This window comes from Schistocerca americana, chromosome 4 (assembly GCF_021461395.2).
Source record: "Schistocerca americana isolate TAMUIC-IGC-003095 chromosome 4, iqSchAmer2.1, whole genome shotgun sequence".
Lineage (NCBI taxonomy): Eukaryota > Metazoa > Arthropoda > Insecta > Orthoptera > Acrididae > Schistocerca > Schistocerca americana.
The window spans coordinates 539,570,208-539,582,921 of record NC_060122.1 but is presented as its reverse complement, the minus strand read 5'-3'; the positions used below and the strand labels follow the sequence as shown (position 1 = coordinate 539,582,921).

The 12,714-nt window shown below is 37.4% G+C and overlaps 1 protein-coding gene across 1 annotated transcript in view; it reads right to left on the bottom strand.

Moving 5' to 3' along the window:
- Positions 1-12,714, bottom strand: part of LOC124612389 (roquin-1) — a 238,999-nt gene that overhangs the window by 66,061 nt on the left and 160,224 nt on the right. The window contains exon 15 of the mRNA XM_047140567.1: positions 9,321-9,390. Coding sequence (XP_046996523.1) covers positions 9,321-9,390 — 70 coding nt within the window. The remainder of the gene's footprint in view (positions 1-9,320; positions 9,391-12,714) is intronic.

Here is a 12,714-nt window from a genome sequence, read left to right as displayed (position 1 = left end):
CCACCCGTGAAAGTAGCCATGTCATTTAACAACTCTGCTGCAATCATTGCACAGTCTTTTTTTTTTTTTAAATATTGGTATGACTACCAACCAGCTGTTCAGCAAGATGAACAACCAGTGCCAAACTGTGGCCAAGAGCAAAGAAGCCCACCCCGCGGCGAACATGCAACTGAACATAACTCACTTGATTTTAATGGCTGCTTCACTACCCAAACTATCTGGATCCTATTATCCATCATCAGCTATTCTGAACTGTGCAGATAAAAGTTATCCTTACAACATATTCTCCACTTCTGTAACTATCCCAGCCTCAACCTACAGTAACAAACTGTCCCCACTCTCGACCCAATAGTTTCCATCTCCCTCTGTCCTGTCATCTCCTCCCCATTTTCATCTCCATGCCTGTTTATCTGCGACCCTGTGCCAACCCATCTGCCTGTCTTTCCCTGCTATTCTCCTTTTATCCCCATCTTCCAGCCTCACAACCTCCTGACACTTTGGCAGTTGGCATTCTAGACCCTGCACAGTCCACCAGACGGCATTGTTGGCAAGACATGATACAAGAAGAGAAAAAATTTTGGCTGCTGATAACAAAAACAGTTTGCTCGAACTTCTGCAGAAGGCGCTTTGCTATGCCATAGCACTAGATGAATCAGGCAACCTCGTTGATGAAGAAAAAATGTCCATTTTTGTGTGATTTTTGGATTTTGAAAATAAAGAATTTAGAGAGAAATTGTTAAAAATACTGCCGTTGAAAGGCAAGACTTGCAGAGAAGATTTATTCAAGACTTTTGATGACTTCATTACAAAAATCAAACATTAGCTATGACAAAATGGTGTCTCTTTCAACTGAAGGGGCCCCAGCAATTATCGGCAAAGAAAAAGGACTAGTAAAGATAATCTAAAATAAGAGTGCTGGGCTGCTATGTTATCAGGGTGTAATTCAACAGGCAGCCCTTTGTTGGAAACTTAGTGTGTGACTGAAAGAAGTAAGGGACACGCTGATCAAGTTGGTTAATTTTATGAGGTCTCATTCTGCTCTTAAGCACAGATATTTCAAAGAGTTTCTTTCTGAATGTGATTTGGTCATTCTGACTTACTGCAGTATAATAATGTTCATTGGCCAAGTAAAGAAGTAGTAACATCCTTCTTAGAAATCTTGGATTCACATGAAGCAAGAAACTACATGGAGTTCCTACCACATCACTGCAGTATGATAGGTATGACTCTCTTAGAGGACATTAATATGTGATCTGATACAAAGTGTCTCTCTTCATTCCATTGCAAGCCGGATATATTTGAAAAAAATATTGAAAGTAGAGAATTTTTTTGCTTTCCAATAATTTTTGAATATAAAAGTAATTCTGAAACAGACATTTCAGTATTATTAAATTGTATGTCAGATGTTAAGAAGGAATTTGCAGTAAGATTCCAAGACTTTTCCAAGATAGAAAAGCTGTCGCAATTCTTAAAATCATGTTTTGAAGTTTCCAGCTGCAGAATGGATGCCTGTCGCAATTCTTAAAATCATGTTTTGAAGTTTCCAGCTGCAGAATGGATGCATGTGGCTGTGAAGCTGTTCTGCCTTTCAAAGCCTTTACTCCGAATGGAGATAACACACTAGCAGGAAGAAATTTCTCCGCAATCTTATATATAACTGCATCTGCTGAAGAAATTTGGAGTAAATATGCACGAGAAAAATGTGAAAAATGTAAAAAATTAGTCATCATGTACCTTGCTACTATTTGTGCTCTACATATATTCATGAAATTTCCCTTTAAAAAATGAATTTTTTGAAGAACAGGTATCCCTCAAGATTAATGGTCGCACAGCTTGAAGACACTATTTGCGTAAGTTGCTCCCCATGTGAACCTAACTTTAAGAAACTGGCTCCAGGCTGCAAATCTAATTTCACCCATTGATTTTAAATACAAGTATGCCTATCTATTGTTATTCATATTTTGTGTATGAAAATCAAAATAAAAAAAAAAAAATATCTGAATATACGAGGGCGGTTCAGAAAGTAACCTCCGATTGGTCACAGTGCGGGTTGTGGGGGGAGTAGCGACGCCATCTGTGCGTTCACGCACTCAACAGGTCAGTCGGCATCAAGCCGTGGTCGAGTGAACGTCGTACCTGCGCTAGTTTAGTTTTTGTGGCAGTTTGAAATGTGTGCTGCAATAGAAAACCCCGCCAAATGTGAAGTGCGTGCTGTCATAAGGTTTTTTACAGCCAAAGGATATTCTGCAGCAGCTATTCATCGTGAGCTTTGTGCCGTGTACGGACCAAGAGTTATGAGTGAAGGAGTTGTCCGTGAATGGGTATGTTTATTTAAAAGTGGACGAGAAAACGTTCATGATGAAGAGGGGAGTGGTAGACCATCATTGGTGACTGACGAACTCGTTCAGACAGTTGATGCAAAAGTTCGTGAAAATCGACGTTTCTCAATGTCGGAGTTGTCTACTGGTTTTCCACAGATTTCTAAGACTCTCTTGTACGAGATAGTGACAGCAAGATTGGGTTACCGTAAGTTCTGTGCACGATGGGTGCCCAAAATTCTTACCGACCACCACAAAACTCAAAGAATGGCCTCTGCATTAGACTTTCTGTCACGTTATGAGGACGAAGGAGAACCATTGTTAAACAGAATCGTGACCGGTGACGAAACCTGGATTAAGTACGTGAACCCTGAGACAAAAGAACAATCAAAGATGTGGGCACATTCAAATTCACCTACCAAACCAAGAAAAGCCTCGCAAGATTTTTCTGCCAGAAAACTGATGGCAACGGTGTTTTGGGATGCCAAAGGGGTGTTGTTGGTTGAATTCATGGAACGTGGTACGACCATTAATCAAGACGTGTATTGTGAAACAATAAAAAAGTTACGACGGGCTATACAGAACGAACGCCGTGGTATGCTGACTTCCGGTATCATTTTTTTGCACGATAACGCCCGTCCTCACTCTGCTCGCAGAACAACGGCCCTTCTTGAGTCCTTCAAGTGGGACGTTATCAACCATCCACCTTACAGCCCAGAGCTGGCGCCAAGTGATTATCACCTCTTCATGCATTTGAAGAAATGGCTCGGGTCACAGCGGTTTGATGACGACGAAGAGCTCAAAGATGCGGTCACAGGCTGGCTCCAGGCACAAGCGGGTGATTTTTATGCAGAAGGAATTTCAAAGCTTGTGAAGAGATACGATAAGTGCCTCAATCGCTATGGAGACTATGTAGAAAAATAGTGCAAAGATGTAGTTGTAAGATGTATATATTAAAATATTTTTATTTAACTTGGTGTATTTTGTTAAATCAACCGGAGGTTACTTTCTGAACGGCCCTCGTACATTTTTTTCTGGGTTTTTCCAATACAAATATGGCAGTCTATTAGAATAAAAAATTAGTAAGGAATATGAGCTTTTTTTTCTAGATTTTTGAAAACAAATATGCCTATTACTGCATTTCATATTATTTTGTGAGTGAAAATTAAAATAAAAAATTACCGAGGAATAAGTTTTTTCTTCTGGGCCTCGATAAAAATGTTCCAAAGTATCTGCACCCATCTGAAATAACTTGCCAACTCCTGAAACAGACTCTGCCTCTTCCATTCTAATCACATACTGGAAGAACACCTTTCAAATTATGAATCTCCCAATTAAGTCTTTTCTTGTGACTTAACTGATGGCGGCAATGCAAGACAAAGCTTCCTATGCTTCAGGGTATGATAAGTTTCCACCCATAATTTATGTGCAATATGCACTTCAAACAAAGCATAAAACCAAATTTCAAGCCACCTGGACATTCTCTGCTGGTATCCACAGCTGTAGAACTTATCAATCCTTTGAATGGTAAAGGTTTTATACACCAGTGTAGAACTCCCTGGCACTTTAGGAAATGAACCCCAGCAAAAAACAACTTGTTTTGGAAAACACTTTGATGCATGGCAAGATGTCCACTGCATATTTTCATAATAAGACAGCACAAATACAAATTCACAAATACTTCATGGTAGCTTCCAAAGCACTGAAATTGAGATTGCACTGATTGATGTGCCTTTTCCAGCCAAGTTAATGGCTTAAACTGATAATCAAACAGTATGGATATAACAAAAGCTAAGCTTCACACACAATATTGGCTGTTAATTTTTTTTCCAATGGTGTAGTTGGCAGTAATGTAACATAATTCACTTTGCGTAAAAGGAAATTTACTTTGAAATTAACACTTCTAAACTGCAGTTTGTTGTTACTAAGTATTGCATAGTCTTCATCCCAAAGCCTTTGACACATTTTGCTGTTAGCAGACACTTGGGTGTGTGTGTGTGTGTGTGTGTGTGTGTGTGTGTGTGTGTGTGTGTGTGTGTGTATTTTCGACAAAGGCCTTGTTGGCTGAAAGCTCATTTTGTGACAGTCTTCTTGTTGTGTCCATCTGTGATTGTATCTCCACTATATGGTGAGTAGCAACTATCATCTTCATAATACTGTGTGGTTTTTTACTGTCCATAGTGCATTTTCTTTGCAAATAAAGTTTTGTTTTGGTGTTATTCTCTCATTTATGTTTCACTGTTGCAGTATTATCCTGCAGGAGTGGTCTAAAGTAAAATTCTTTGTTAGAATATCAGTTCTTACCAGTTAAAATTACAAAAATTTAACTGAAAACTGGAACAATGAAAATTTCCCAAAGTTTTAAGAAATTTCTGGGTTTTCCCCACACGAAGAAAGTCCCACGTTTTACCCGGTTTTCCCAATTGTCCTGGGGTGTACACACTCTGTCAGAACATAATACTAACACTCCAAATTTCACAGTTATCTTAATACATACAGCTCATCAAGCATCTGTCTAGTCCAAACACATCCCCCAGAATGCCCTATCATGTACCTGTTATGATTAATCACGTACCTGTTATGATTAACCCGTCCATAATTGAAAGCCTTAATCCGGATAAGTCGTGTTTAGATACCTTCCAGTAAAACACAAAAAATTGACCAGGAATTTGAAAACTTTGTTAATAACTCTTGTCCTTTCCCAAACTTTATTATGGCTGTCAATACACTGTTACAGCTTTTTACTTAATGAAACAAATATTTGGTATAACATTTATTGAATTTTAAAAAATTGGACTTGTCTTGCTCTTGCACAAAATAACTTTTTTTTTTAACATGTCAAAATGTAAACAAGTAACTACAGAAACAATTATTAACTATTTACAGATTACTAAATATGATGAGGGGTCTAAAAATCACACAGAAAAAGTGGATACCATGATAAAAGTGATAGGCATGGAATGTTGATAAAAAGTTCACTGTGCTTCTCCTGCTGCTGAACTCTATGTAGTATTCGTAATGGTTCCATATCTGAGACTGGCACATCCTCCTTGGCAAGCTTCGTGACATCTCTATATTTCTCAGATATAACTGACAGAGGTGCTTTATAAAGTTTTTCCTCACGATAAGTAAAAGTAGTTGAGACTTTCTGAATAATAAAATCATGATAGACAAGTTGTGATGATAATGCACTATATCCGTCTTGTAGTCAAAGAACATGTACTTTGAAATAGTTAACTTCTCTTTATAAGCACTCTTAAATGTTACACCAAAGCAGCTGTTTTGTGTGGAACAAGAAGTCTACAAACAGATATTGTGTAACACAACCACAGTGAACTTCTTGGAGGTATTTCACATAGCAGACTCTCACTACTGTTTTGTGCAATGTCAAAGCAAGCCCTGGATATGTCCAGTTCTTACCCCAAACATCCGATGTCAATAAGTCCATTCCCTACGTTATTCTGAATTTGTGCCATACTTGCACCACATGATACAGCAATCTTCAAACTGTGCAATGGTAGTACATATCTGGTTATTGCACCAATGGCTTAAACTGTTTTCCACTTCTGCATAAATCAATATAACAGTTTCCTCTGCATCATTCAAAACAATGCTGTGATTTTTTTGAGTATTCCTTTCTGGGAGCAACAATGACCCTGAGAGCAGAGCACTATTTTCTCTTAAAACACTGCTCTGAAACTAACATACTTGGGCTGCAATGGAAGACCTCTTAAATAGTTACCTAGTATGTCTGATTATGTCTGTCAGTCAATTTGTTCTGTCTGCCACAGTGGTGATTGGGTTTATTGCTTCCACTAAATTTTTGCCTTGCAACACCACCACCAGCACACCTACACTTATATAACTTCTATGAAATAACCATGGAATTATGAAAAAAGGCATAAACCAAAATCTTATAAAACTTCAAAAATTATGAAATTGTATGTAGATCTGTGGTGCGCGTACAAATATGTTAGTTTAAGTTTTGCTACAGTTAGGGGAAATCAATATCGTACTGTGTACAATGAATACTCTTGCAATGCAAATTAAACAGAACAAATAAAGTATACCAAAAGGGTAGTGTGATGATAAAGCTTGTTTCGAAGCGATAATTGGCCAGTTAAAGTATTCAAGAAACTTGAATACATACTCTATATGATCAAAAGTATCCAGACACCTGGCTGAAAATGACTTCCCAATTTGTGGCGCCCTCCATCGGTAACGCTGGAATTCAATATGGTGTCGGCCCACCCTTAGCCTTGATGACAGTTTCCACTCTCACTGGCATACGTTCAGTCAGGTGCTGGAAGGTTCTTTGGGAAATGGCAGCCTATTCCTCATGGAGTGCTGCACTGAGGAGAGGTATTGATGTCAGTCGGTGCGCCTGGCACGAAGTCGGCGTTCCACAACATCCCAAAGTTGTTCTATAGGATCCAGGTCAGGACTCTGTGCAGGCCAGTCCATTAAGGGGATGTTATTGCCATGTAACCACACTGCTACAGGCCATGCATTACAGACAGGTGGTCGACTGTGTTGAAAGATGATCGCCATCCCCAAATTGCTCTTCAACAGTGGAAAGCAAGAAGGTGCTTGAAACATCAATGTAGGCCTGTAATGTGATAGTGCCACACATAACAACAAGGGTTGCGCCCCCCCCCCCCCCCCCCCCCAATGAAAAACACGACCACACCATAACACCACTGCCTCCGAATTTTACTGTTGGCACTACACATGCTGGCAGGTGATGTTCACTGGGCATTCGCCATACCCACACACTGCCATCGGATCACCACATTGTGTACAGTGATTCCTCATTCCACACAACGTTTTTCCACTGTTCAGTCGTCTAATGTGTACGCTCCTTACACCAAGCGAGGTGTCGTTCAGTGTATACCTGAGTGATGTTTGGCTTATAAGCAGCCGCTCGACCATGAAATCGAAGTTTTCTCACCTCCCGCCTAACTGTCATAGTACTTGCTGTGAATCCTGATGCAGTTTGGAATTCCTGTGTGATGGTCTGGATAGATGTGTGCCTATTACACATTACTACCCCTTCAACTGTCGGTGGTCAGTCAAGAGACAAGGTCAGTCTGTACGCTTCTGTGCTGTACGTGTCCCTTCATGTTTTCATTTCACTATATCACATGAGAAACAGCAGACCTAGGGATGTTTAGGAGTGTGGAAATCTCGCGTACAGACGTAGGATACAAGTGACACCCAGTCACATGACAACGTTCGAAGTTCGTGAGTTCTTCGGAGTGCCCCATTCTGCTGTCTCACGATGTATAATGACTACTGAGGTTGCTGATATGGAATACCTGGCAGCAGGTGGCAGCACAATGCACCTAATATGAAAAGCATGTCTTTGGGTGTGTCTGGATACTATTGATCACATAGTGTAGCAGCACACATGCTTAGTGCCACAGGTAAGTACAGCTGCATATTATCTTTGCATTTTAAAGCAATTTTGGTATTGACTAGTTAACATAAATGTTGCATTAAACATAATTATTACAGTTTTGGTGGCTTCAGTTTCACTGACGTCTTAATATTTATGTGTGGTTATATTTTATTTCATTAATACTAATGCCAGACTTTTGTAAATGCCTGCATACTTCATCTCTTTGTGTGTCCTTTCACTTTCCACTATCTACTGTGTGCAACTTGCATGTTATTCTTAGCCACCTGCTTAATCCATCTCACATAGTTAAGCCTATTCACAAAAATTATTCTGTATTACACAACACAAAATTTCCTCCTCATCCAAGAAGTTCTGCCTGTGTTTTTTACCATGTTGCAAATTGAGTGCAAATTTCTTCAACTCTCATCATTTAAAAAAGGATGCAATAATGTTCTGTTGTTTCTCAGAACAGAAGTATATTTGTTTTCTTACTTTTCGTCTTATTTCTCAAAAGACATGTATCTTTCCTGTGCACAGTACTGTGGAGAATTTAGAGAGAAATGGTAGAAATTTAGGGAAACACATTCTGACAGAATGGCTGGATTCACTTCTATTTCCAATTTTTCTGATAAATGAAACCAGTTTTCTCTCCCCCAATCCTGACTGACTGAAAATTGGAACACAGTGACGAGAAAATTTAAAACTGCTTAGTACATATGACACTGTATTTGTTTTGTACCCTGCAACAGAAGCTGCAGGTTTTAAATAATTGTACCATTTTCATCCAGCTTTTCAGCTGATAATGTGAGCAACCTATTATGTTTCATATTTTTATTTCATTGAAATGTTTTGTGTCTATTTTCATTTAACAATATTTATGGTTAAAAAGCAAGGAATCTCTCTTTCTCATTTTTTGAAACTGCTGTAATGTTTGGGTTAAGGTAGAGCTTACTACAATATTATTTGTTTCCTGTATTTTCAGACCCCAATATATCTTATGATACGGGTTATGAAATCAATTTTACTGGAGTAATTTTTGCCATCAATACAATAGACGATGAAGAAAGGCTGTTTTTCCTTGTTCATGGAGTCTCACCTCCAAAATATACTTTTCCCCTTTTACAGGAGTAAAAATTGCTGGCAACATAGTATCTCTCATATAAAATAGAGTGACATTATTTACAAGTGGTCACGTATTGGCTTGTAAATATTGTTCAGGTTGTGTAACTTCTGATTCAAGTATATTTTAATATTGTAAATAAGTATATTTTATATATAAAAAATATATTTTAATATTATAAAAATGAAAGAAAATAGCTTCCACTTACAAAGTACAGATCAAATTTTAATATGGATCTAAATTTCTGATTTGTGAGATGTGATGCAGCTTATAACAAGATTTGATTAAAACCATGATTTTTAATATTGTCTGTCCATACAGATAATTATTCTTATTTGTTAAAGAAGTAAATATTATTGTCTTAATAGGGAAACAATCACAACAAATCTATTGTAGTTTTCCTATACAAAGGTTTTTCAATCATCTCAAGCTTATGATAAACTATAAAACAGAATATTATCCACATATGAACAGTACCAACCTTCAAATCATTTATTCTCCGGTGCAAGGTTCGCAAATGTTGTCTCATTTTCTGGTTGTTTGCATAGCTTCTGAAATGTGGAATCACGCAAATAATTTGTAAAAAAATCATATATACACATGAATATATGTATGAATAACTTTACACTTCACCCATTAAGGCAAGTCTTATGGTGAATAATGAACCCTCGACTGTTTTTATTACTAGGCCTATAATGAAAGTTAATTATGGCTATTAAAGAACATGTTCACAAAGTAGAGATAAGCAACAACTAACGTATGCAGGGTAAAAATATAATGCTTGACACATTAAATTTATGATTTGAATAATAAGCCATATGAATAATAAATAAGAGAATGAGAGGGTTTGAAGAAGGAAGGTTTCTGGCGAAGACTTTTTTTCTGTTACGTTAAAAAGATAGTTAATGGACACCACCTATGGGGTGAGTGCATCAATGTAAAGTAATTTACTTTTGAAACAGCTTCAGTTCCATGATTATTATGCTTAGTTGGATTTTTACTAACTGAACAGTTTCACATAACAGGTACTATTCCCCAACATTTCAAGTTGAGAAACGGTTTAGGTGTCTTCATACTGATATGAAAGATGGGATAGTCAAAGCTGTATGTTAAATACTGTGGGATATCCTGTATTTGAAGCATATGTTATTCAATAAGTTGTTACCTTTACTACTTAAATTATTTCCATTCCATCAGGACTTTCCATTACCATAAGACACACGACAACTATGACAAAACAAACAAGCACAGAAAACAGAAAGTTTTTATATCTTAAAAACAAGAAGGAAATAAATCACAATGACAACGGGACTCTGTGTAAATCTGCATAAATCTTATTAAGAATTTGACCGATCTTTGATTACACTGGGAAAGAATGGGGAAAATCCAAGGGAACTTAATGTCCAAGTCGAATTTGGGATATTGTACCAATACTTTACACAGATACATAAAAGCTTTTACATAAAAAATATGGCATTAATATACTTAGCTAAATGAAATGAAATGGAATTCAGGCACACAATAAAATGGAAGTACTATAGCAAAAATAAAAAAGAGACATAATGCACTTTAAGGTTGAAGGCATCTTTAAACACTGATGCCAAAAGAAAGAAAAGAATGTATGAGTAGAAGACAACAGCTTGCTGTTTTGAGTGAATGCCAACGAAGTCCTACAAATTCTACAGAAGTACTAAGAATAGATCTTAAAATCATGTGCGATATTGCCTCACTGTTTTTATAACTGATTATCAGATTCAGACCTGCTTTTGTGTCAAACAATTACAAATTTCCCATAATTTACACTCTGTGAAACAACATTCATGGAAAAGGGCAAAAACAGTGTAACTGACATAAAAAGAAGCTGGAATGGCACTGGCCTTCAAGCAGTGTTTCGCCCTCATTCTGAACTGGTGGCTGATACAAGTCAGAATACTTCATATCACTAGTGCTTGCCTTCTACCACTGCCATCCTAAGAATAAATGTTGCATATTGTGTGTAGCATGGTTCACAGCCAATAAGTTAGTGAGTGAAATGTTTGAAGTATATAATAATAATAATAATAATAATAATAATAATAATAATAATAACACTTTTGTGTTTTTGTTCACAATTGTATGATGGACAATCTTATGAATACACTATTTCAAAGGAATAAAATACTTAGTTCATTGCAGAACACATGTTGCACTTGTGGGACTCCCACATCCACATTGAATATAATCATGAGAGAGAGAGAGAGAGAGAGAGAGAGAGAGAGAATCTTCATTTTAGAAAGTGCAAATGAAATAAGATGAAGTGCAAAAAGGAAGCACTTTCACCAGCCCAGTGAAAATGTTATGTATGTGGCCAATGTGCTATGCATCGAAGATTTCTCTGAATCTAACAACTGGATCGACAAGTTGAAGAAGTCATCTATAACACTGTATGTGGTGAAGAAAATAATGAGAGTTTAGAAACTCTTAATGAAGGTAAACTCATAGGTTAAAAGATTTATGCAGCACTATAAACGGGACAATACCTTGCAAATATGACAAAACCAGTCTCTTCATCAAAAATCTCCCCCAATAAAAAACTTACCTTTAAAGGTGGAAGTTATCATACAGAAAAACACAGTAAAGTCTCAAATTAATGTTAGCTATCATAATTCTTGGGTCTGAAAAGATTAAGCTCTTTGTGATTCTGTAAGTTTTAATCACTACTCACTAACTACAGTGCCAGTCACAATGAATGGATGACTTCACAACTTTTTGAAAAACATTTGTTTGGCCTTGATGCAAATATGGGTCTATAACAGTAAACTGCTTCTATCTGTAAACTGTTGCTCTTCACATCCTAAAAATGAAAATTTATGAAATCTGCAGTTTTAATTCTCTCCACACCTCCAACTGATTCTGAGAAGGTTCTTCCAAACTGAAGAAGGAAGTTAATTTTGCCAATCAGATCTGGGTAATGATGATGACTGTAAAATTATTTGTACTTCATCGAGGACAAAGTTGTCATTGGAGCATCCAATGCAAGACTTCCTGCATTTTTACATCAATATTACCTCACAAAAAGTGTGTCAGTGGTGTATAATTGGATGGTTGATTTGGATGAAGCGACCAAACAGCGAGGTCGTCGGTCCCATCAGAATAGGAAAGAATGGTCAAGGAAGTCGGCTGTGTCCTTTCAAAGGAACCATCCTGGCATTTGCCTGAAGTTATGTAGGGAAATCACGGAAAACCTAAATCAGGATGGCTGGATGCGGATTTGAACTGCCGTCCTCCAGTGTGCTAACTACTGCATCACCTCGCTCGGTGGCGTATAATATTCAAGAAAATAATGACAGTACAGGAAATAACAATAGAAATAATGATTTTGATCATGCCAGTGATGCGCCTCGAAATGATGATTCAAGGGCATTAGTGAGTATTTCTAAATTTGTCTATCAATTAGAAAAAATGATAGAAAAAAGATCACCAGTATGTATAATTCTATATGTTTTTGGGGGAGAGAGGGAGAGAGAGAGAGAGGGGAGAGAGAGAGAGAGAGAGAGAGAGAGAGAGAGAGAGAGAGAGAGAGAGAGAGAGGGGGGGGGGGGGGGGGGGGGGGACAAGGAATTACCAAGTGTCAATCTTATGTAAGATCAAAGGTTTCAAATTAAAGGTCAGTACTGTTAATAAAATGGCATGTACTTCAAAAGTGACTCCCCCCCCCAACTAATTTTTCCACAATTTACACATTTTAATGTCCCTTGGAAATGGTTTCACTGTATGAATAGACCGTGGACAAACAGAAAGTGAGCATTAAAAACAAACACAGAATTTATTTTGTGGCATATGAAAATAATAATAATTTACATTCAGAAATCCTTATGGCTATTACTAAGCCTAAC